At 51.6% G+C, this 25,943-nt stretch overlaps 1 protein-coding gene and 1 long non-coding RNA gene across 3 annotated transcripts in view; both read right to left on the bottom strand.

The window, feature by feature from the left end:
- Window positions 1–17,296: 17,296 nt before the first annotated feature.
- On the bottom strand, window positions 17,297–20,788 carry LOC133069191 (uncharacterized). The gene is made up of 3 exons (XR_009695808.1): window positions 20,579–20,788; window positions 18,788–18,872; window positions 17,297–17,432 (listed from the first exon to the last, which is right to left on the bottom strand). It is a non-coding gene; the product is annotated as an uncharacterized LOC133069191 (long non-coding RNA).
- A 3,161-nt stretch (window positions 20,789–23,949) lies between these two features.
- CTNNBIP1 (catenin beta interacting protein 1) overlaps window positions 23,950–25,943 on the bottom strand; it is a 46,288-nt gene continuing 44,294 nt past the window's right edge. For both annotated transcript variants that reach the window (XM_061160449.1, XM_061160450.1), the window contains exon 5: window positions 23,950–24,627. In XM_061160449.1, the coding sequence (XP_061016432.1) occupies window positions 24,569–24,627 (59 nt within the window). In that variant the 3' untranslated portion in view covers window positions 23,950–24,568. The remainder of the gene's footprint in view (window positions 24,628–25,943) is intronic.

The following is a 25,943-nucleotide window of genomic DNA, read 5'->3' as shown; positions in this document are numbered from 1 at the left end:
CGGGAGCCAAAACTTCTGAGCCTGCGAATCCCAGAGCCTGTGCTCGCAACAAGTAAAGCCACTGCATTGAGAAACCTGCACTCCACAACTCGAGAGTAACCCCCACTCGCCGCAACTAAGGAAGACCTGTGTACGGCAATGAAGACCTAGCATGACCAAAACTAACTAAATAAATAAAACTTTCAAAAAGAAAGAAATTACACCCCAGATACAAATAAATAAAGCCCTGCATAGGCTCTCACAGCTCAGAGCCAGCCTACTCCACCATGTCAACCCCTCCAGGTATGCAAGGCCCTGGGAGACTGTCCTCATTCAGGCTGGGGTTCCTCAATGAGTTGTTCATTCCCAGGTCTGTAGTTGAAACGGATGGACTGAGGTCTCAAGTGGGAATGTTCTTTGCCAGGAAGCCAGGCTCTTCTCCAGTGATCGCGTCATTCCTGCTAACGCAGCATGTGCTGCTCAGCCAATGTTTGTGGAACCCCGCTGGAGGCAGGTAAGCCATCATTGGGTTCCTCTCCTAGTGATGTGCTTAGGAGGAAACCTACTTTGGGGTTGCTCAGGAGAAGGTTGTGAGACTCTTGATGAGAGCTACAGATTGTAAATTCCCAAAAGTACTAAAACCACAGCCCCCAGCACCATCACCAGGGTCCCCTGAGACCCCAGAAGATGCGAGGTCTGGCCACATCTCTGACTTTTGGTGCCTGGCCAGGTCACTCCATCACTGTTGTTGTTACTGTTGTTGTTTAGTCTCTAAGTCGTATCTGACTCTTTCGCAACCCCATGGACTGTAACCTATCAGGCTCCTCTGTCCATGGGATTTCCCAGGCAAGAATACTGGAGTGGGTAGCCATTCCCTTCACCAGGGGATCTTCCCGACCCATGGATCAAGCCACTGTCTCCTGCATTGGCAGGCAGATTCTTAACCACTGAGCCACTGAGGAAGCCCTCTTCACTTTTAGAAGGGATAATTAATGAGAGACAAGATGACTTGTGCTTAGAGCAGGGACTCTGGTGGGACAGATCTGGGCAAAACCTATATCTATCCACTTCCTTCCCTTTTGTAAAATTTCCTTTTAATCTTGTATGGTTATAGTAAATATTTGCATGGGTACAAAGTCAAAACTAGAAAGCAAGAGGCTCAGACAAGTTTAGTCCCATTCCTGTCTCTTCCTTCCTGCCCCTTCCTCCCCTTAAAGATGACCATTTTGTCTTCTTTGGCTTATCCTTCCATTATTTTTTTTACAAGTGAATATTTAAATATATGTCTCTCTTAGATAAGAAACAGCCTATCAGAGGACTTTTCTGGTGGTCCAGTGATTAAGTCTCTGTGATTCCACTGCAGGGGGCATGGGTTGGATCCCTGCTCAGGGAACTAAGATCCCAAGTGCCTCACTGGTGCAGCCAAAAAAAAGAGCAGCAAATCATACCAGATACTCTGCATTTTTTTTTCTGGGTAAAATATCCTGGAAATGGTTCCATCTCAGTATACAAACAGAGTTTCCATTCCTTTTAATAGTTGCATAATATTCCCTCACATAATGTCGTATAATCAGAAATTCATACTTGGCCTTTGTCCCTGAATCCTAGGATTCCTGGGAATTCCTTGAAATTTCCTGGGTGATAGGGGCATCTTTTATTCTAATGAGGTGACTCTTGGTGGGCTTTCAGATAGTTTCAGGATGAGGGCCTGTCACCAGAAAGCCCATGCCATGACCAGAAAGCCCCACTCAGCCCCTAACCTCAGGGAGGAGAAAGGGGCAATCATGCCTACAAAATGAAGCCTCTATAAAAATCCCTTAACTGTAAGATTCAGTGAGTTTCTATGCTGGTGTCCACACCCACTTGCTGAGAAGGTAGTGCCCCAAATGCCTGGGGACAGAAAGAAGCTCTGGCACTTGGGACCCTTCCAGACCTTGATAGAGACAGCCCTTTCTCTAGCTGATCATTTGGATCCTTCATAATATCCTTTGGGGCTTCCCTGGGGCTCAGATGGTAAAGAATCTGCCTGCAATGCGGGAGACCCAGGTTTGATCCCTGAGTTGGGAAGATCCCCTGGAGAAGGGCATGGCAACCCACTCAAGTGTTATTGCCTGGAGAATTCTGTGGATGGAGGAGCCTGGTGGGCTATAGTCAATAAACTGGGAAAGGTAAGTGAGGTGTTTCCTTGAGTTCTATGAGCCATTATAATAAATTATTGAAACTGAAGAAGGGGGTCACAGCCAAGTCAGACAGAAGTGTGAATAACCTGGGGACCCACTACTTGGAATCTGCAAAAGAAGTGTGAGCAGTGTGGGGCTGAGTGCTAACCTGTGGAGTCTATACTAATTCTAGTTAGTTAGTATGAGATTAATTCATAGGACACCCAGTTGATATCCACGGAGAATCAGAGAGTTGCTTGGTGTGGAAAACCCACACATAAGGTGTCAAAAGTATTGTGAGTAGGGAGTTTTCCTTCCTGCAGTAAGCCTTTTTGTATTTTTTGTCACTTGTGCTGGTTTAGGGTTAGGGTTAGCCATCTCTGTGGCTCTGGATAAGGTTTCCACCTCTGCAATCTATGTATCTCCATCTGTAAAACAGAGATACGTCCATGCCCGCCTCGCTGAGGAGTTAGAAGAACAAAAGCATGACATGAGCTGTTCTTATTATTCATTTCTGTCCACAGCTCAGAGCTTTAGTAGTCATGTACAAATGTGAGTTGGACCACAAAGAAGGCTGAGCACTGAAGAATTGATGATTTTGAACTGTGGTGTTGGAGAAGACTCTTGAGAGTCCCTTGGACAGCAAGGAGATCAAACCAGTCAATCTTAAAGGAGATCAGTCCTGAATATTCACTGGAAGGACTGTGGCTAAAGCTGAAGCTCCAATACTTTGGCAACCTGATGCAAAGAGCCGACTCATTAGAAAACACCCTGATGCTGGGAAAGATTGAAGGCAAAAGGAGAAGGAGGCAGCAGAGGATGAGATGGTTAGATAGCATCACCAACTCAATGGACATAAATCTGGGTAAACTCCGGAAGATAGTAAAGGACAGGGAAGCCTGGCGTGCTGCAGTCCATGAGGTCGCAGTGTAAAACATGACTTAGCTACCCAACAACAACAACAGAGCTTTAAGCCTCTCTGGCAGTGGCAGAAATCCTGACTTAGGAAAGGTCATTCCCGTGGTCTCCAGCGAGTTGGATTGGTACCTATGGGCTTGTTTCAGACTCTCGCCATTTGCAAAGGAACTGGGAATTCCCATATATGAAGCACCAGGTACTTCTGGCTGGTGAAATTTTCCAGGAAAAGAAAACCTCACCTTGACGCAGAAGCCAGGCAGCTCAGTTTTGTGCCCCCAAAATGGACAAGGGTTGAGGTTTCCTGTTTATCCTCTCACCCAAAGGTAACATACAGCATTTTCTCCTCTTTTTGAGCTTCCAGGGGATGTGCTGGAGCTGCTCAACTTCTGCACACCATGGGGTGGAGGGGGTGGCTGTTTGATTCTGGAGCACCAACTATACACCCAATGCCCTATACACATACAGAAACACACACAGATAGCATATGGACAAACATGATCTCTCTGAGGGCACACAAGCCAAATATGGTGTGCCCTGCATACAACACGCTGATGGAAAGGACTAGACTGGGTTTCCAGGGAGGAGGGAAAGGTGAGGGCAGAAACTACCCAGAGGAAACACAGCTGCTGTTTGGGCCCAGAGAAAACAGCCCCCAAACCTGGGTTTTGTCTGTAGTGCTATCATATTTCCTAGAATTAAGAGGGAGGCTGGGGAGGTTGTAGGATAAAGTAGTTTAAAAAAATAGGAAGATTATCTTACTCACGTGGTCTTACTTCAGACATAGCTGGCTTCCAGTTAACTAGCAGAAAAGACCAGACAACCTAGATACTGTGTGCTTCAGTTCCTCATTTATAAAATGGTCATCATTGGACTTCTCTGGCAGTCCACTGGTTAAGACTCTGTGCTGCCAGGGCAGGGATACGCCTGGTTGGGGAATTAAAATTCTGCATGCCAAATAACTAGGATAAAAAGAAAGAAAGAAAGAAAATGGTCGTTGTCACCATCATCATCACAATTATTGTCATCATCATAACTCCTTTAGATTACTGTGGCAATCAAGTGAGAGGATACATATAAAGGGTTTAGCTCAGTCTGAGACACACAGTTGTTGTTGCTGTTCAGTTGCAAAGTCGTGTCCGACTCTGTGATTCCATGGGCTACAGTATGCCAGACTTCCCTGTCCTTCACCATCTCCTGGAGTTTGTTCAAACTCATGTCCATTGAGTCGGTGATGCCGTCCAACCATTTCAGCTTCTGTTGCCCCCTTCTCCTTCTGCTTTCAGTTTTCCCCAGCATCAGGGTCTTTTCCAATGAGTCAGCTCTTCGTATCAGGTGGCCAAAATATTGGAACTTCAACTTCAGGATCAGTCCTTCCAATGAATATTCAGGATTGATTTCCCTTAGGATTCACTGGTTTGATCTCCTTGCTGTCCAAGGGACTCCTGGGAGTCTTCTCCAGCACCACAGTTCTAAAGCATCAATTGTTTGGCACTCAGCCTTCTTCATGGTCCAACTCTCACATCCCTACATGACTACTGGAAAAACCATAGCTTTGACTATATAGATCTTTGTTGACAAAGTGATGTTTCTGCTTTTGAGTACACTGTCTAGGTTTGTCATAGCTTTTTTTCCAAGGAGCAAGTGCCTTTTAATTTTGTGGCTGCAGTCACCGTCCCCGGTGATTTTGGAGCCCAAGAAAATAAAGTCTGTCACTGTTTCCATTGTTTCCCCATCTATTTGCTATTAACTAATAGGACTGAATGCCTTGATTTTAGTTTTTTGAATGTTGAGTTTTAAGCCAGCTTTTTCACTCTTCTCTTTCACCTTCATCAAAAGGCTCTTTAGTTTCTTTTCGTTTTCTGCCATTAGGGTGGTATCATCAGCATAGATGCTCAGTTACTGGTCTCTGCTCTCGACATAACAATGCTGGTGATGGTAATGATGAGGATGTACATAGATGGACTTGACATGTCTAAGTAGTTGATGATGGTTATAGTAATGACTTTTCTGCAGCCGTTTACACTTTGCATTTATTTAGTATACTTCCTTTCTCAAGGGCATCTGATGCGTATGGGACTCACAACAATCTCCCTCATAGGGGTTTTTATTTAACTGATGGGAAGCAGGGTTCAGAGGGTTGAGTGACTTGCCAAGACCGTGCAGCACAGAAATAACAGAGCCAAAACAAAAACAAACAAAAAAATAATAATAACAACAACAAAAAAATAACAGAGCCAAAAGTTCCTCTGGCCTTTTTGTGTTTCTTCCTTGGCCCAGAAGCTCCCTGGACCAGCAAACTCCAATAAAATATCATGAGTCAGATTTCAGAAATCCTGGCTCTTTCAAGTCTTCAGCTCATTTAATTGCTCAGGGATACCTTTTTTCCCTCCTTCCTCATCTGTGTAGCAGGGATTAATCACCCCCCAGAGATCAAGAAATAACAAGCTCGACTCACATAGTGAGTGTTTGCTGTGCATGGAGCTTTCTGGGCATTATCTGATTTCATTACTGGCAGCAATCACCAGCAATGAAAACCATGATTATCCTGCTTTTTCAGAGGAGGATGCTGGGGCTTAGAAAGGTAAAGTCATTTGCCCAAGGTCAGTGACAGAGCCAGGATTCACACCTAGATCTGTCTGGCCCCAAAGCTGAAGCTCTTACCCACAACATGACTAGCTCCCAGAAACTGTTCTGATGGTGAGTGACTGCAAGGCCGGGAAAAGTCAGGAGGGCACCCAGATGGGAGAACTGCCTGGCTGGTCTCTGTCCTGGCCAATACCTCTGCCAGCTCTGGGAGCTCCCGGTATGGCAGATGGATGGTCAGGATTAGGCCTGGGTCAGGAGCCTAGACATCTTCAGGGCCCAGAAGATCACAGCAAGCCTTGTGGCCATAGGCCTGGTGCTGCCCACTCCCTGGCCCAGCAGGTAGGAAGGACAAGGTAAGAACATTTACCTTTTGAGGGACTTCTGCTCCGGTGCCTCTGTGCCCTCCCAGGGCTTCTGGTTTCCAGCTCGCCGGGCTGCAAGGGACAGCAGGAGGGCCTTTCTCCTCTCCTCTGCTGCAGCTTCATTGAAGTTCCATGCTGGGCTTCCATCATCTGAGGCATCGACTTAGAGGATGCAAATGAGGAGGTGACCTGTCAGAGGCAAACAGTCTGCCCCCACTGACCCACGGGCCGACCACAGAGAGGACCCAAGAATTCTCCGTGAACCGTGCTGTGGCCAGCTTAGCAGGAGCTGGGCAGGAGGCCCAGCATAGCCTGGGAAAGGCTGGCAAGCAAATTTCAGGGGAGCACTGGAGCGAGAAGAGCCTCCCTCGCCCTCTGCCCAGGCCCTGGGAGGCAGGGGCACCCTAGTGGCCTGGAGGGGAGGGCAGGGGCCAGCTGAGGAGTCTGTTAATCCTGCTGTCTCTCTGGCTGCACAGGTCCAGCTAGGAGCCCAGATGGATGGGGGGTAGGGGGGAGGGTGCGGGTGACAGGGGTACCACCCAAATTGCAGGACACGGGCTTAGTCTGTTCCTGGGGCCCTGGGGCAAGACCTGGGAGCTGGAGGAAGAGGGAAGAGGCAGCTGGGGTAGCCAAGGATGAGGAGCCCTGGTCATAGGGTCGGGGGGTGGTGCAGGAGGAGAGGCTCTACCGGATGCTCGCTGGTCTGGGGATGCTACGAGTCAGCACTGAAGCCTGGGTCAGCCACCTCCAGGCCTGAGCAGGATGCTTTGCAGCTGAAGGAGGCAGGTGCAGGCAGAGCAGGCTCCAGACGGCTGTCCCTGGGGTGGCAGACACACAAGGCCTAAATGCCAACAAGGCAGAGGGGCTTCAGTCTGCTTTTCTGAGGGGGTTTTCCATCTATCTCTGGACTTGACCACTGCCTCAAGAACGGAGGAAAAGAGGTCCCAGTGTTGAAGAAAGCGGGACCCTTTCCAGGGCCTGAGAGTAGGCTCTTGTGTAACACTTGGAAGCAAATTGTCTGAGGAGACACACTTGCTGACAAAGGAAGAGACTTCATTGGGGAGGGACGCTAGGGCAGAGATCAGGAGGGTAAGGGAAACCCGGAGAACTGCTCTGCCATGCGACTCGCAGGCTCGGGTTTTACGGTGAAGGGATTCGTTTCCAGGTTGTCTCTGGCTAATCACCATGACTCAGGGTCCTTCCTGGTGGTGCTGCACTGCTCAGCCAAGATGGAGTCCAGCAAGGAGGATTCTGGGAGGACCTGTGGACTGGAGTCTCCTGTCTCCTTCTGACCGTTCCAGAATTCTTCCAGTTGATGGTGTCTTGTTAGTTCCGTGTTCCTTACCAGGACCTCCTGGTACAAAATAACTCATGCAGATGGTTACCGTGGTGCCAGGCCAGGGTGGGCAGTTTCAGTCAGCCTGTCCCCTAATACCAGCACTGAGCCTCAGTTTCCAAATCTGAACCAGTGCTGCCCTGAGCCCAGAATACTCACCACTTGCACATGAGTCATGCACATGCTCCAATCAACAGCCATCCTGGCTGGGGAGGGTGGGGTGCAGAGGAGGAAGGGGTGGGGGTGATGGGTGGGTGTCTGCCAAGGCCCCAGTGTCAGGACTTGTGGAAAGCTCTGGACTCCTCACTCCTTTAGCACGCTCATCTTGCCCACACTCCAAAGGCAAGCCTGGTTCTGGACAGACTCCAACCAGTGTGCCCGCCAAGCATCCCCCTTCCCCAAGGTTCCCCCACAGCTCCCCTCGGAGCAGGGTGAAGGGGAAACGGATGTTAATTTGCTCGTCTTTGCTAATTTGAAAAGGAGCATAAACAGCGGAGCTCAGTCACACGGCTCTGCCAAGGGTGTAGTTTAGGTCCAATTATGTGCTATTAGTGCATTTGCTCTTTGTTCCCGTGGCATATTAATTGCAGATGTGGTATTGTGGCAATTAACACAATTATGGGCTCGCTCTCTCTTCCGGGAGGCCACAATCCACGTGCTTTTTGACCAAGGAGTTGGGCTGGTGAGATGGTGGGAGATTCCCGCTTAGGAGAAGGCCCACCATTATGGGTTGAATGTGCCTCCCCAAAATTCGTATGTTGAAGTCTTAACCCCCAGTACCTTGGAATGTGATCATATATGAAGATGGGGTCCCAACAGAAAGAACCAACTTAAAATGAAGTCATTGGGGTGGGCGCTAATCCAATATGACTGCTATCCTCATAAAAAGGGGAAACTTAGCCACACAGAATGAAGAGGATATGAAGACACCTGGGAGAAGATGGCCAAGGAGAGAGGCTTGGAGCAGCCCTCAGAAGGAGCAGCCCTGCCAACACCTTGGTTTCATTTTTATTGGTTTTATGTGTGTGTGTGTTTTAATTTTTATTTATTTGGCTGTATCCAGTCTTTGTTGCAGCATGCAGGATCTTTAGTAGTACCATATGAACTCTTAGTTGCAGCATGTGGGATCTAGTTCCCTGACCAGAGATCGAACCTGGGGCCTCTGCATTTGAGTACAGAATCTTAGCCACTGGACCACCAGAGAAGTCCCCCAATACCTTGATTCTGGACTTCTAGCTTCCAGAACTGTGAGAAAATGAATTTCTATTGTCACTTACAGTGTTTGTTAAGACAACCCAAGCAAACTCATAGACCCATCTCTGTTCCAGGCAGAGTCCTCCATGGGAGAAAAGAAAGGCTTAAGGAGGGAATACCAATGATGCTGTCTGTTCTGAGGAAGAATCAGTATAAGAATCAGTACCGCCCTGCCACCCAGCACCTCTTCCCAGGGTTGTCCATCAGTGTGGCTTCTGTTGTCCTGGCCCCTGAGCCCTTAGTCCCCACAGCACTGCTGTTAGAATTTCTCTGCACCCACCTTTAATTAGTCATCTGTCTGGCATGTCCTGAATGCGTCACTTCCCCTCCATTTGCCATCCCCTAATCTTGATGACACAAGGTTACTTCCCTTGTAAGGTAAACAGTATACGTTATTTCCCAGGTTAAACCAAGGAATGGTCAGGTATCTGCACAGTACTTTCAGGCTCACAAGATACTTATCAAAAACCTGCTTCCATTCCATATTTGCAGCCACCCTGGGGGGGGGGGTTGGTATTATCACTAATTTCCTAGGTTTCCCTGGTGGGTCAGATGGTAAAAAATCTGCCTGCAATGCAAGAGACTGGGGTTTGATCCCTGGGTCAGGACAATCTCCTGGAGAAAGGAATGGCAACCCACTCCAATATTTTTGCCTGGAGAATTCCATGGACAGAGGAGTCTGGTTGGCTTCAGTCCATGAAGTTGCAAAGAGTCGGACACAACTGGTCAGCTAACACTTTCACACTTGTACTTTCACAGGTGGGGAAAGAGAGGCTTGGAGAAGTCACACACAACCCATAAGCAGCAGGGCTCAGAATTTAAGAGTTCTGTGTTCAGGGACCTTCCTAGTGGCTCAGTAGTAAAGAATTTGCCAATGCAGGAAACACAGGTTTGATCCCTGGTCCATGAAGATCCCACATGCCGCAGAGCAACTAAGCCCCTGCATCACAACTTTGAGCCTGTGCTCTAAAGTCCAAGAACTGCAACTACTGAAACCCAAATGCCGTAGAGCCCATGCTCCACAAAAAGCCTCTACAAAGAGAAGCCCGTGCACCACAACCAGAGAGTAGCCTCTTCTCCCCACAACTAGAGAAAAGCCCACACAGCAATGAAGACCCAGCAGAGCCACAAATAAATAAAATTGTATATTTAAAAAAAAAGAGTTCTGTGTTTAGATAGGTGAGGGAAGATCTAAATGAAAAGCTAAATGAAATGGGTGTCTTTATTGCAGGACTTCTCAGGACCTTTAGCATGCTGCAACTCTCTAAAAGAGTGCCTACAGCACATCACATTTTCCGGTCTTGTACTCTTGTGGGACACCTGCTATTCCAGGTAGGGGCTATGTGATACCACAGTGCTGCTCTAGGATGGCAAAACCAGGTCTCCACAGGGAAGAAGAAAACTCTGATCTCAAGGGGCAGGTCCCCTTTCTTTCCCTGTGGCAGGTTGGCTGAGCACCCAGGGTTGATGTCACCATGGGATTTCTCACCCTCTGGGGTTCAGCCAGCACCAGAGCCCAGGGGTGGATGGCTTGTTCCCGATTGTATAACATCATTCCCTTTAGGTACCACTGCTGTCCTACGTGTCGCTCTGTTGGCCCTCAGTAGCCTGTCCTATCTTGGTCACAGGAAGGGAATGTGGCTAAGGCTTTAGTAACTGTGATTGGTCCAAAGGTGTCATGTGACCCAAGCAGGGCCAATCAGAGACTGCCCTGGGATTGTTTGAAGCACTGAGGATATTGTAGAGGAGACAGTCTCAAAGGAGATGATGAGATCAAAGGGCAAGGTGAAGAAGAAATCAGAAGAAATGGACCTAGAAGAGGAGAATCCCCTCAAAAGCACCGAGTCTCCAGTTTTAGCCCCTGAGGCCCTGGTTCTGACAGCAATCACCTTCAGCCTATAAGCTGCCCCAGAGATTCCCCAGTGATGAGATCTGGCCGGAGATGGGTTTCTTCTGCCTGCAAGTCAGAAGGGCATGGCCGCTGCACATCCCTGAGCCTGGAATTGTTTTACCAGCCCAGACAGGCCCAACAGGGCTGTGAGTATAGGTGCCACACAGGTGCCAAGGCCCAGCCTCCCTGAAATGTGCCCGGAGGCCTCAGCCAGAGAAACAGACAATGCCCTTCTGTCTGTAGGTCCCACATTTCCTTATTTTAGTTCAGAAAATAGGGTCACTGTAGCTGGGGGTCACAGAGGGCTCAGCAGAGGAGCCATTTCAAGATCAAGGTTATTCATTCATTTAACAAACCTTTATTGACAGTCCACAATGTGTCAGGCACTGGGGACAGAGCTGTGCAGAAGCCAGGTGAGGATCTTGCTCCCACAAGCTTACCTTCTAGTGGGAGGAGTAAGAGATTAAAAAAAGGAAGAAAATCATAAATAAGGTTATTTCAAATAAGGAAAATAAACAGAAAAAATGGGATAGAGGGACTTCCTTGATGGTCCAGTGGCTAAGACTCCATGTTCCCAATGCAAGGGGCTCAGGTTCCATCCCTGGTCAGGGAACTAGATCCCACATGCTGCAACTAGGAGTTTGAGTGCCACAGCTAAGACCTGGCACAGCCAAATAAATAAATGGGATAGAGCATGTGAACGTGGAAGTGAAAGTCACTCAGTCCTGTCTGACTCTTTGCTGCCCCATGGTCTATAACAATCCATGGAATTCTCCAGGTCTGAGTACTGGAGTGGGTAGCCTTTCCCTTCTCCAGGGGATCTTCCCAACCCAGGGATCAAACCCAGGTCTCCCACATTGCAGGCAGATTCTTTACCAGCTGAGTCACAAGGGAAGCCCAAGAATACTGGAGTGGGTAGCCTATCCCTTCTCCAGAGGATCTTCCTGACCCAGGAATTGAACCAGGATCTCCTGCATTGCAGGTGGATTCTTTACCAATTGAGCTATTAGGGAAGGCCTGGGATACAGCATGTCATACCTTAATTTCAAGGTAGTCAGTGAAGACCCCATGTTATGGTCTGAATGTTTATGCCTACCCCTTCCCAAATTCATATGGTACAATCCTAACCCTCACCATGAAGGTGTTAGGAGGTGGGGCCTTAGGGAGGTGATTCACTCATGAAGGTAGAGCTCTTATGAATGGGATTAGTGCTCTTATAAAAGAGATCCCATAGAACTCCCTGGCTCCTTCCACTGCACAGTAAGAAGCTGGCAGTCTACACCCCAGGAAAAGGCTGTCACCAGAACCTAATCAGGCTAGCACCCTGATCTTGGACTGCCAGCCTCCAGAACTGTGAGGAATAAATTTCTGTTGTTTATAGGTCACCCAGTCTGTGATATTTTGTTATAGCAGCCTGAACAGACTAAGACAGGGGGTGACATTTGAGCTGACATCTGAAAATTGAGGATCAGCCATGTGGAAGAGAATTGTAGGCAGAAGGAAGAGCTCTGAGCTGGGGGCAGGCTCAGGCTGGCTGAGGGATGAACTGAGCCAGGGGCTGGTTTCAGAGGACAGGGGAGAGGGGCAGGAGATGGGGTCAGAGGTTAGCAGGAGCCAGGTCACCAGGTTCTTGGGCTGCCCCTGACAGGGAGCAGAGATTTTATCCTGTATGCAAATGGCAGCCATCCTTGCAGGGTCCTGGGTGGAAACATGGGCAGCAGTACTTGTGTTTCCCCAGGTCCCAGAAAAGCAAACGGCTCCAGACATAAGCTTTTGGGGGAGCCCAAGTGTAAGTGAAACAGAGTGGAGCAGAGCCTTCTCTGACACAGCAAAGGTCAGAATGCCCCTCGCCCTCAAAGGCTTGAGATCTCTGGTGCTACCTAGTGATCCAGAGAGGTTGGTTGATGCTGCAGAAACAAACAGGCCCAAGACCCTCAGGGCACAAAACAACAACACACTTCCTCACTGGTGGACTAATGAGGGCGCTGCCAGGACCCAGGCTGGTAGACCAGATGCCTCTGGAACATTATCAAGCAGTTCTTTTTTTCTTTTTTTTAATATTATTTTTGGATGCACTCAGCCTTCATTGCTGCCCATGGGCTATCTCAAGTTGTGGAGAGCAGGGGCTACTCTCTAGTTGTAATGCACCAGCTTTTCATTGTGGAGGCTTCTCTTTGCACAGCACAGGCTCTAGACACACTGGCTTCAGTAGTCGCGGCGCATAGGGGCTCAGTAGTTGCAGTTCTTGAACCCTAGAGGTCAGGCTCAGTAACTGTGACTCACGGGCTTAGTCACACCCAGGCATGTGGAATCCTTCTGGAAGTGAAGTGAAGTGAAGGAAAGTTGCTCAGTCGTGTCCGACTCTTTGCAACCCCATGGACTATACAGTTGATGAAATTCTCCAGGCCAGAATACTGGAGTGGGTTGGCCTTTCCCTTCTCCAGGGGATCTTCCCAACCCAGGGATCAAACCCAGGTCTCCTGCATTGAGGGTGGATTCTTTACCAGTTGAGCCACAAGGGAAGCCCAGAATCCTTCTGGACCAGGAATCAAACCCATGTTCTTTGCAATGGCAGGTGGTTTCCTATCCACTGTACCACAAGGCAAGTCCCCAAGCAGTTCCTAAAGTCTCCATCTGAGGGACTTCCCTAGAGGTCCAGTAGCTTAAGACTCTGTGCTCCCAATGCAGGGGGCCCAGGTTTCATCCCTGGTTGGGGAACTAGATCCCATGTGCCACAACTAAAAGATTCCACATGCTGCAACTAAATAACTAAATATTTAAAAACAGGGGTGGGGGTGGGGGGAAAGCCTCTACCTGAGATAGCCCAGCATTTCTGCCCATGTTCCACTGGCCAAAGCAAGTCAGGGCCACGCTTAACTGGAAAGAACAAGGGGATAAGGGGTACACAATCCTTCTGTATGCCTGGAAGGGAGACAGCTCAGGAGTGTTTGGGGAGGAGCACCAATAACTCCCACAACCCTCTGCTTTATGGTGGGAAACTGAATCTTAGACACAAGGGATGGAATTCCCCAAGGTGGCAGAGGAGGCTAGGCAACCAGACCCTGGGGGTGATCCAGTGCTCTCTCTGTGCTACCCCACCCCTCCCCACCCTGCCCCAGCCTTCTCTTCTGCCTAATGACCTTTTTGAAAATCAATTTATTTATTTTTAATTGACAGAAAATTGCTTTACAATATTGTGTTCATTTCTGCCATACATCAACATGAATCAGCCATAGGTATACATATGTCCCCTCCCTCTTGAACCTCCCTCCTACCTTCCACCCCTCCCTACCCCTCTAGGTTGTCACAGAGTCCTGGTTTGAGTTTCCATTGGTTATCTATTCTACACATGGTAGTGTAACTGTTTCTATGTTACTCTTTCCACGCATCCCGCCCTCTTTTTCCTTCCCCAGCCCATGTCCAAGTTTGTTCTCTGTGTCTAGGTCTCCATTGCTGCCCTGCAAATAGGTTCATCAGTACCACCTTTCTAGATTTCATATATATGCACTAATATACGGTATTTGCTTTTCTTTCTGACTTACTTCACTCTGTATAATAGGCTCTAGGTTCATCCTAATGACCGGTAAGAGCTTTATCTCATAAGCTGCTTGCACCCTCCACCTATAAGCATGAGTTCATCCTCCCAACCTCTCAGAGGAGGGACAGGGTCCCAGGACACTCCCTCTCGCCCTTCTTCTCTCCCGGGGCAAATGTTTGGGCCCTGAAGAGATCACACAGCCTAGAGAGGGGGTGGCCAGAGCAGGCCTGGGCTCGTGCTGGCAGCTGCCCGTCCAGCAGCAGGAATCCACGGGGCCGGGCGGGTCAGGCCGCACAGATGGCTGTTCTGAAAGCACCACAATCCAGCCTGAACTCCCAGGCCTGCCCTGACGCATCACCCCACACGTCACTGTTTTCTCCTTCAGAAGCAGTTTCCTGGGCTCCTCTGGCCTCCCTCTCTGGGTCTGGGTGCTGGGGAGGAGCCAGGGACCAGCGGCCCCGGTGGACTCACAGGCTTCTGCCACCGCCCTGCCCTGACCCCCCATGCGCCACAGGACAGGCAAGGAGAAGGACAGCCCTGTGGGCAGGTGCTGGAGCTCCAAGGGACCCTCCTGGCTGCCTGGGCTCTGGGAGGCAGGCCTGAGTCTGCTGGCTCCGGTTCCGCCTTCTCTGTAACAAGGGTAGGGTTCTGTTTTCCCCAGGACACTGCCCTGTAGTTTGTTTCCAGACCAGTCGCCCCAGCGGCCTCTGCTGGGCTGAGTCCCTGTATGCTGCCTTCCAGCTCCCATGCAAGAGCTCCTCAGTCAGCGTTCTAGGGGCCCAGCTGGGGCAGCTGGGCTGGGTTAACTCTGCCAGAATCTGGAAAGGTCCTGGGGGCCAGCCAGAGGACTCAGGGTGCTCCCCCCCCCAATACTGAAGCCGGCCACCCGAGCTGGGAGGATCCATGCGGGGCACCAAGCAAGGTTCCGGATGGAAACCTTGAGGGGCCAGAGTCCAGGCTGCCTCTCCCAGGGCATGGCCTTTTGCAGCCCCAGCAGTTTCAGAAGCAGTATGGTAGGGGGGAGTGACTCGGCCAGAGAAAGCCCAGAGATCACCTTCCTCTGGGATACTGGACCACAGCCGGAAAAATCTCCAAGGGGGCAAGCGGGCAGGGGCGGTCTGGTGGGAAGGGGGTGGGTGGGCAGGGACAGCCAGGCCTCACCTCTGGACCAGCCCCAGGCCTCCTGTGGGCTGCAGTCTGAGGGCAGGGCATCTCTGAGGGTCACAGCAGGGGCTGCATGGTAGGCCTGGCCAGGAGTGGCCAAGCCAGATCAGGGAGACCCAGTGGGGGCAGCTTGGGGCGCTGCGTGGAGTTAGGTGGGTCTGTGGAAACAGCTGAGGGTGAGGCTGACCCCACCGGGGCCCTGTCTAGCCTCCCCCTCATCTGGGTGCTTCCCCATCCACAGGCCGGCTCCTCCCAGCCCCATGCCTGGGCCTGAGCCGCACTGGGCCTGGTTCCCTAGGGTGGTCCCTGTTTCTCTTGTGAACAAGGACACAGGAGGATGTGCAGCCTTGGGTAAACAAAGGGCTATTTTTACCGCCTCATTGTTTCCTCCTTCAGCTCCCGGCCAAGGTACACCTCACACCTCCCTCCTCACAAAGGCTGCCAGGTGCCGACGGGTCAGCCATCGCCTCTCCCTTGGCCAGCTCACAGCAGGCTGGGTTGCAGGCAGAGGATAGGAGGCCGTCCCTGGGCTGCAGGTGGTGGCCTTGAGGCTGGAGAAGTGCACGGAAGACCCCAGAGCCCGGCGTGTAGGACCATCGCCTCAGTGGGGGGCTGCAGTCTCCTCCGTTCCTCTGGGTGGACTCGCAGCAGCCCACCCAGACCCACGAGCTGCTCAGAAGCCACCTAAGGGGGGGTCAAGGTTTGGGGGCAGGCCCCACAGCCCCAGGGTTTGCATTGCTGGTGCATGGAGACCAAAAAAAAAGGCCAGATCTTTAGCCGGTTTTACTGTTTTTGAAATTCCCTCCAGCCAACTCCCTGCCTGACCCGCAGGCAAGCTGCTCCCAAGGGCAGTCCACTCTGGTCCTGCCACTGCTGGTATCCACACACTGCCTCCAGACCACAGCCCACAGGGCAGGTATCATCCCACGGTCCAGATGAGAAAACGGAGGCTTGTAAACCTCCAGTGGCTTCCTGGGTTACACAGCTGGTAACTGGCAGAGCCTGGGTTTGAACCTGGATCTGTGCAGCTCCCGGGTTCAGCAGCCCCCACCCCCAGAGACCTACAGGGGCTTTGTTCCACTCCACAGCTCTGGTTGGGGAATCCTCAGGCCCAGGCCCAGGGGTGGAGGTGGGGCTGGGGGCCTCTGATAATGGAGGGGGAGAGTGCTGGGCGTTCAGAGCCAGCGGCCCCATCCCCCTCCTCCTGTTTGCTCCCAGGCAGAGCCGGCTGCAGCTTGAAGGAGCCTCTGGCTGTGATGGTTTTTTTTTAACCACTTGATCATGATCAAGGATTTAATTTTATCCCCTTCCCTGGCTGGCTCTGATTCTATTTGGAGCTGAAGCACGAGCCAGTGAGCAGGAGGGTCCTTGGAGCCCTGGCGGAGCCGCCCACCCACAGGCTCCTCGAGGCCCCTCCCTGCCTGTCCAGACGTGGCAGGGTCCATCTGGGAGACTCTCTCAGCTCTGCAGGCTCTGCAAGGCTGGGGGCTTCCATTCCAGTTACCGATCTTCCTCCCTGCAAAGCTGCTTAGCAGAGGGAGAGGCCCTAGGGTGGGAGTCTGGGGAGATGGGAGCAGGAAGCAGCCTTGGCCACAACAGGGGAGCCTTTCAGCTCTTTCATCTTCATCAAAACAGCGTTTAACAAGCACCTGATTGGACCTGAGGCTTGTTCTCCCCCCCCACCCCCGCCCCACCCCCAGGATCTCCAGGAGCTGCAGGCAGACGAGGCCTTGCTGGGGGGTGGGGGGTGGGGGTGAAGGACACCATCACGGTGACTTAATGATGCCCATATGCGGTGACCACCCACTGTGGGGGGGGGTCACCAGGCTAAGCTTGTCATGTGCATTATCTCGTTAATTCTCGGCAACAACCTGATAGGATAGACGCTCCAGTTTTCTCTATTTTTCCAATGGTGGCTAATTTGCCCTAAGTCACACAGCTGCTGAGTGGCAGATCCAGACTTCAGTCCCACCAGGTGGGCTTCAGAGTTCTTGCTCTGAACCGTAATGTCTCCCCAGCCCCCAAAGACATAAAGATCTACACTGTGAGAGAAAACAGCATAAAGCAAGGTCTGGAGAGAACAGTGTTTATCCAGGACTTTATTGGGTTCAAAGAATTTTCCTTTTTCTTTTTTATAAAATATTTATTTGGCTGCATGGGGTCTTGGTTGCGGCATTCCGGGTCTTCACTGTGTTGTTCGGGATCTTTCGCTGTGTCGCATGGACTCTCTAGTGTGGCATGTCCCCTGCATTGCAAGGCAAATTCTTAACCACTGAACTACCAAGGAAGCTCTTCAAAGCATCTTCATGTAGAATTTGTCAAAAGTTCAATTGTTTCTATTATTTTTCCCATTTTATAGATAAGAAAAAAATCAGACTGAGACCTGCCCAAATGTACAGAGTTCACAAACCCGGCCTGTTGTCCCCAAACCCAGAGCTCTCTCACTGCCCTCTCTTGGGCTTCAAGGTGGGATTGCCAGGTGCTGGCAGGGGGCTGTGACCAGGAAGAGTTAGGGCAAAGTGGAAAAGGAACTTATTCTAGAAAAACCAGCTTAGCCTGGAGAACTGCCAGGTCTGCACGCAGAGGCCCCAGAGTGCCTGACAGGTGAGGAGCAAGAGTCAGGATGGATGACTGCGACAGCAGCTTCTTCCTGGGGAGGAGAGCTGGATGGAGGACCCAGCAGTGGGTTAACCCACCCGACAACGTACTAAAGTCACATACAAGTGGACTTGGAGAACAAGGGCAAGTGCCAGACTGGCCCTGGGGTCACAGAGCTGGCTGGCAGGGAGAGGTGCTCACGCTCAGTTGCTCAGTCGTGTCTAACTCTTTGTGACCACCCCCCCTGGACTGTAGTACACCAGGCTCCTCTGTCCATGGGATTTTCCAGGCAAGTATACTGGAGTGAGTTGCCATTTTCTCCTCTGGGGAATCTCCCTGACCCAGGGATCGAACCTGCACCTCCTGCATTGCAGGCAGATTCTCGATCTGCTGAGCCATCGGGGAAGCCCAGGGAGAAGGTACCAGGCTGCAGGGATTACTCCCTATGACCATCTGCCCGCTCCTGTCAAGGCTGGAAGCAGTAACTATAAGCCTGGGCTCTGGGGTCAGACAACCTGGGTCCAAGTTCTGGCTGAACCACACTGACCTTTAGCAAACTAAGTAACCCTCTACTTCCTCATCTGTAAAAAGGGGATAATAACATACTTAACTCACATGTGACTGAAGATGGTGTATATAAAGTGCTGCTGCTGCTGCTGCTGCTAAGTCACGTCAGTCGTGTCCGACTCTGTGTGACCCCATAGACGGCAGCCCACCAGGCTCCTGTCCCTGGGATTCTCCAGGCAAGAACACTGGAGCGGGTTGCCATTTCCTTCTCCAGTGCATGAAAAGTGAAAGTGAAGCCACTCGGTCATGTCCGACTCTTCGCGACCCCATGGACTACAGCCTACCAGGATCTTCCGTCCATGGGATTTCCCGGGCAAGAGTACTGGGGTGGGGTGTCATTGCCTTCTCCATGTAAAGTGCTATACATCCTTATACATGTAACACCTGCCCAAGACACAGTCTGTGTTATTCAGACTGGGACAACTGGGAACTTACCTAGCAGTCTAGTGGTTAAGACTTCACACTGCCAATGTAGGGGGTGAGGGTTCAATCCCTGGTCGGGAAACTAGGATCACATATGCTGCAAGGGCAAGACAAAAAAAAAAAAAGACAAAAAGACCGCGATACCTGCATAAAAGATGTTTGCAAAAACCCAGCACTGGGCTTCCCTGGTGACTCAAATGATAAAGAATCTGCCTGCAGTGCAGACCTGGGTTCAGTCCCTGGGTCAGGAAGACCCCCCTGGAGAAGGAATGGCAACCCACTCCAGTATTCTTGCCTGGAGAAGTCCATGGACAGGGGAGCCTGGCGGGATACAGTTCATGGGGTCGCAAAGAGTCAGACAGGACTGAGCAACTAACACTTTTTTCACTGCCTTCCACAGCCAAGGTCAAGGCCTGGAGAAGGAAACTGTCAGAGGCTTAGGGACTGTGCAATGGGTGGGGCTCCCAGAGGTGTGCCAACAGGGTGGCCACCTGTTGCTCACTCTCCTCCTCTGGGGGCCCACAAGGCCCAGGCAGGGCCAGCAGGGTGGGGCTCCTAACTTTCTGGCCCCACCCCTCGGAAGCCATACTCAAGGGCCAGTTCCAAGCTTAGGCAAGGCTCTGGGTGATATTCAAAGGGTATTTTCTGCCCTTGTCCTTTGAGGAGGACTTTCTTTAAATCACTAGATGGTACCGCAGATGGTAAAGAATCTGCCAGCAATCCAGGAGACCAGGGTTCAATCCCTGGCTCAGGAAGGAAATCCCTGAAGCCAATCCCTGGCTCCTGGAGAAGGAAATGGCAACCCAATTCAGTATTCTTGTCTGGAGAATTCCATGGACAGAGGAGCCTGGTGGGCTATAGTCCATGGCGTCACAAAGAGTGGGACATGACTGAGCAACTAACACTTTAACTTTTCTTTAAATCAGGACCAGCAGTCATGGTTCCCCAAGTCCACTGAACACCAGCTGTTGCCCTAGAAGAGAAAGCTGCTTCATTAGCTGGAGAAGTGTTTTTGTTTGTTTTATTCCCTGCCCAGGGATTTAACCTGGGGCCACTGCACTGAAAGCCCGGAATCCTAACCAGTAAGCCTCCAGGGAACTCCCAGAAGTGTTTTCTAAACACGGCCTCAGAGACCTCCCCAGTGGCTAAGACTCACTTGCAGAGGTGAGGACGGGTTCCGTTCCTGGTCTGGGAACTAAGATCCCACATGCTGTGCAGCATGGCCAAAAACAACAAACAAACATGGCCTCAGGTTAGTCTAGACCTAGTTCATCCTCCAGGAAAGGAGTGGGTGGCCATGAGCCAGAGAGAGAGCAAGAGACAGAGAGAGAGGGAGGGAGGCCACGTGAGCAGGCAGGTGGGTGATGGATGGGTGGTCCCCTGGGGCCCAGAGAGTTCCCCTGCTCTGGAAGCCGCCACCACTGAACCAGGTGTCACAAAGGGATCATTTTCCCTGCCACAAAGGGCCTGTTCAAAAGCCAGAGCAGCCTGGATTCTCATAGGTGCTATTCACTGTGGGGCCAGGGGGAAGGCTTCATTCATTCTCCACCACCCTCTCCCCAGTCCTGGGAAATATCAACAAAAGGCAAGGTGCCGTGCCCTCCCTCCTCACCCCATCCCACCGCCCCCCCCCCACACCCCCGGCCTCTCTCAGGCTCATGTGGCCCCAGGCTGTCTTGGCCTCAGCAGCCCTAATCCCGCTGTTAGGGTCCCCTGGAATGAGGAAGGTGAACCCAGAAGGTTGCCTTCTATGGGGGCCGAGGGACCCCGAGAGAGACAGTCCTGCCCGTGTTTTCCCTTCACCTGTTGCAGCAGTTATGAGAGACTCCTCCCTCCCCACCTCCAGCAGCAGACTCCAGGCAGGTGGGACTGGGGCCAGCAACCCCTCCCTCTGCACAATGGCCGAGCTTAAAAGAGCCGATTAAGTCCAAGGTTAATTACCGACAGGGCCACTCAGGACGCAGGCTGGGGGTGGGGAGGTTCTGTACATAATTTACCTGACAAAAGCCCCTTGGTATGTGTCTCTATGCCATTTTTAGCTAACACAGCTTTTTTTGGTCTCTCAGTAACTATAATTTCCTTCCTGGAAACGGAAGTTACAGAGAAGGGCAGACCAACTCAATACAAGTCTGAGCATAAATTAGCTGAAGGCAGAAAGGGCTCTCTTATGAGGCAGTGAGTTCCACAGCCCTAGACTGGGCTTCCCTGGTAGATCAGATGGAAAAGCCTGCAATGCAGGAGACCCAGGTTTGATCCTTGGGTTGGGAAGATCCTCTGGAGGAGGAAATGGCAACCCACTCCAGTATTCTTGCCTGGAGAATTCCATGGACAGAGGAGCATGACGGGCGACAGTCCATGGGGTTGCAGAATTGGACACCACTGAGCGATTAGCACTTTCACTTTCACAGAGGATTCTCAAGCAAAGGCCACACAAGCCCTTTCCGGAGATGTTTCAGAGGAACCCGCACAGCTGTCTATTACATTGACTGCTCAAAAAGCTCCATCTCTTCCAACCCTAAGATTGAATGATGTCGACTGTGCCATCAGTCCCCATATTCTGTAAACTTCATAGAATTCAGCACCCAGTGAAACTCTTCGAAAAAGGAAATAGAAGCACTGGGTCTATGTAAGCAGGAAAAAAAAAAAAAAAGACCTAAAATGGGACGACGAAGCGTGGAAAGGAAAAATCCTAGAAAATGCTTCCAAAGCAAAAATTGCTCAAGCAGAAATGATTTCAGCTTCCAAAGCTGAATATACAGCTGAATACCAACAAATCTTCTGTTTCTAGGATGATGGAAGGGGCAGATACTCTGTTTGGACTTATGTTACAAGCATTCTTTTTTTCTTTTCTTAAATTGTTTTATTTTTGGGTGTGCACTGGGTCTTTGTTGCTGCGTGCAGGTTTTCTCCAGTTGTGGTAAGCAGGGGCCACTCTCTAGTTGCGGTGCTCGGGTTTCTCATAGCAGTGGCTTCTCTTGCTGCAGAGCAAGGGCTCGAGAGCACAGGCTCAGTAGTTGTTGGTGCACGGGCTCAGCTGCTCGGAGGCATGTGGGATCATCCAGGACCAGGATTGAACCCTGTTACGAGTATTTCTAAGAATACTGCCATTACACACGATGCTGGGGTGTCTAGAATGGAGGGGGTGCTCAGTGTCTGCTGAATGGGGAGCTCACGTCTGAAGATGGCTGTGACCTCAGCCCAACCAGGAAAAAACTTGGAACCGCCAGGTCGAAAAGGGGGCTCACCCTCCTATAGATGTGTCAGCTGGGCTGGGGAGATCTGGAAATTCTTCCAAACCCCGAGCTCTACTTGAGACCATAGACAATTCAACCAGCAAACATGGTACTTTCACTCCCTTGGCGGGGATGGGCCCCAGCGGCAGAGTCCATGTGACGTGGGGAAATCAGTTCACACGCCCAACTATTAAAAATCTTTATTGTTAATTGTTCTCTCCAGCAGAAATATTTGTAGAGATATGAACCCACAGCAACATTTTCACTTCTCTTCTTCAGGAGATGAGATAGGTCAGGGCCACTGTCATTACAAGAGGGAGGCCCGTGAACACACCTTTATGGGAGCCGCAGGTACTAGAAGAGGGGGTGGCCAGCAGCATCAGAACTGATGCCTGATGACAGATGTTACAACCCTGGGTGGTGGTGGGGTGACTGAACAAAAGCTCACCTTTCCCCAGGTGGTCAGTCGGAGTTGCAGGCCACAGAGCTGGGAGTGAGAGACTATGTGTGTGAGTCTGTGTGTGTACATTCACATACATGTGTGTCCACACACTGCCCCTCCTGAAAGAAGATGTTCTTGGGCCCCGGTCGGGGTGCCCACAGTCCTTGTCCCCTGGGGAATCAGTCAACTTTTCAGGCTAACGGTCAGCTAGCCAGTGCCGGGGGCCTGTGTGTGCAGGAGGACATGGGTGTCTAGGTTGTGACACTTGAGTCTTCGTCTGGGGCGAGGCTCAGAGGAAGCTCAGAGTGCACCATGAATTGACATGGGGCTCCCAGGCCTGGGCCCTGGACATGCAAGCGTTTGGCTCCCATGCTCCATGACTGCCCTGAGCCCTGAGAAGGGGAAATCTGGCTCTGAGTGTCTTCTCCTGGCTCTGGGTCCCTAGGGCAAGAAGCAGGCCTCAGCTGTCTATGCCCTCCAAGGGTGGGGGTGTGGGGGGTAGGGGTGAAGACTTCCCCTCCCCAGGCCCGCATCCTTCTAAACTCCTCACCCACACTCCCCTCCAGTGAGAGATGCAGGAAGCAGGACGGCCACCTTCAGGGGAGGAGGAGGGCAGCTGGGAAGACCTGGGGTTCCTGCAGCCCTTCAAAGACCATTCAGTGCTCTGTAGTGTGTTTCTGGGGGCCGGGGTGGAGGGCCAGCCTGGTGGGACTTGTTCAGTGAAGGCCCAGCTGGCTGTCCCAGAGGGCACTTTATAAATAAACAATGACACTGCTCCTTCCAAGCTGCCATGGGGAGACAGTCTTCTGAAGTGAAGGGCACAGCCTTGGATGAGAGGCCTCTGGGGGCTGGTCAGGACCCACTGCCCTGGCAGCACACACTGAGGGAGGAGCCTGGGGGCGATGGTGGGGGAGCGGCGTGGCTGAAGCCAAAGGCCTCCTGGGCCTTGTAAGCCAAACTGAGGTCTTGGTGTGGGTTCTGGGCTCCCGGGCAGAGACCTCTGCTACGTTTTGGAGTCTTAGGGCTGAGAGCAGCTCCTGCCCAGATGAGATCTCAGGAAGTTGGCTACAGAGGGAATGATGACTGAAGGGAAAGAGGCTCCCTGCTCAGTGAGGGCAGGCTGGAGAGGCCCGGATGGTGCAAGTGAGCAATTCCATCCTCACTGAGGGAGGCTGGCTGGTTGCCAACTCGTGGAAGTGATCCTGGTGAACGGTCTCCTCTAGGCTCTGGGCTACTCATTCAGGACAACCTTGGGGGCTCTGTTTTCCAGCTGTGGATCCTGCTTGGGGTCCTGAAGGGGGAGGTCCCCTTGCTGATGAAGCCAGATGTGGTCATTAATGCAAATGCACTCTCCAGGTGGACCCCGCCCCCCCACCTCACTGGAGAGGGCCTACCCACCAAAGGGCTGGTGGGTGGCCCATGGTGGCAGAAGTCATGGGTGAGCCAATGGAAAACGAAACACGCCTAAACCAATAGAAGGCAAACACAAAACACGTGAAAACAGCAGCAGGCTCTTTGTGTAATAAATATTGCAAAGCGCACTTGGTTTCTTTCTTTCTTTTTTTCAAGTCAAATATAACAACCAATGTCCCAAACCCTGTTTTCGACATTCAAAAGAGAGGAGCTGTTGTGATCAGCCTAACACCTGCAGCCAATCAAAGAAGAAGAAAAAAAAAAAAAAGGTTCCCATTAGCTAGCCAATCAAATCCTTTTCCAGTTTAAGCCGCCAATCGGACCTCCTCACGTTCCTAAAGAGTGACCCAAATAAAGCACCAGAGCTCGGAGAGCTTCTTGGGAAGCCATACACCCGAGGCGCAAATTTTTTTTTCTTTTTTTAAAATAATAGTCAGAAAATAAAAATAAAAAGGTTTCCATTGGTCAAGATTTAAAAATAAAAAGGTTTCTTCCTGCAGCCAATCATGAGTCCGTCCCTTTAAGCCAATCGTGACCACACCATTGGTGTCTCCCCCGAGGATGCTGAGTGGCCCTGGGGCGGGACAGGGTGGGGTGGGGTGGGGAGCCAGGGGGAGGAGAGATGACCCTCTGCCACTCAGCGGTGAGGTCCACACAGATCTCCTGGCTTTGGCCAGCTTCCAGGGTGTTCCACCGGGGTTGCAGCTACTGCCTCCGGTCCTCTGTTTCCGACCTGGAAAACGCCATCACTACGTCCTCTGCACCTGCAGACCGTGAGGAGAGAACCGCTGCTGGATGGGCCCCTGGTGCTGGGCTGCAGCCCCCATGTGGCGTCAGTCCTCCCAGGAGGGGTGCTTTCTGAGAACAAAGTGCTTCTTGGGAAGCCCACTGCCCCTCTTGAGCCACCCCTACAGCCTGGCCAGGATTCACCAGCAACCCAGCTGCCGGGCCTGGGCAGCAGGTTGCCAGGGTGAAGCTTAGAGGCTCACTCTAGGCTACACCTCCAAGAGCGGGGAGCAGGACAAGAACACAGGCTGCTGTCATGAGCAGGGCTCTCTCTGCTGGTGACCCTTGCTCCAAGGTCACCAAAGCCAGGGGCCCTTGGGAAACGCCCTCTTCCTTCTTAAGACTCTGGTCTCCATCCTTTGGGAGGATCTCCCTCCTGATTTCTAGCAGTCATTCCTCTTTGTCCAAACCCGATCACCTGCTCAAAGCAGCACAGCCAGGCCCATTTCCAGCCTGGCTCCTACAGAGACAAATAATGGCCATAATCTTTCTATTGCTATTTTTCATGGTTGATTTGAGGATTCTGGTCCAGGGTCTCATGAAACCACTTCCTTTGTCTTGTTTTCCCTGAGACAGGCTCTGACTTGCAGCCAGAAAAGGCAGGAGGGAGGTGGGGGAGAGCCTGGAATGCTGACCTGCCTCCCCCTAAGCTGCTGCGGAGGAAGGACTGAGCACAGGCCCTGTGGGGCAGGTGAGGTCACCTGCAGGTCCCGCTCTGCCTCCTGTGCCTGGGTCCTGCCACGTCTCTCCCCTTTTTTCTAAACCTAGGTTCTTGGTCATGCCCTGAACGTTAAAGAGCAGTCAATTGCCTGTGGCCCTTCAAACCTACTTCTGTTCTGCTGGAGGAATTCTCCCTGGGAGGGGAGGGTTGGAACAGCAACACAGGGGTTGTGGGGCCACTGAGCAGGAGGTGGGGGGCGGGGGGAGCGATGCCTGGTGGAGCTGCTGGCATGGGAAACTGGAGAGAGGGCAGGACTCCACCACCGCCCGCCCCGCAGGGCATGGCGTGGGTCAGCTCCTTCCAAGCTGCAGGGAGTTGCCACTTTCCAAGGCAGCTTCCTCCTGCCTCTTTCCTAACTGTCCTGCCGGGAGGAGCGGAGGAGGAGGCGCCCAGCCCTGGTGTTGCAGGAGGAGGGCCCCTCCAGAAGGATGTCACATGACAGACAAGTGTCTGCAGTTTGGCACCAGAGCACCCAGGTGCTGCTGCCAAGGGGAGTCACTGTGCCGCACAACCCCATCTGACTTGATGTTCTGCTGCTACCAGCACAACCTCTATTTCTGCCACGGGGAACAA

Source organism: Dama dama, chromosome 14, assembly GCF_033118175.1.
Source record: "Dama dama isolate Ldn47 chromosome 14, ASM3311817v1, whole genome shotgun sequence".
NCBI lineage: Eukaryota > Metazoa > Chordata > Mammalia > Artiodactyla > Cervidae > Dama > Dama dama.
This window is presented reverse-complemented; position numbering and strand designations above follow the sequence as displayed.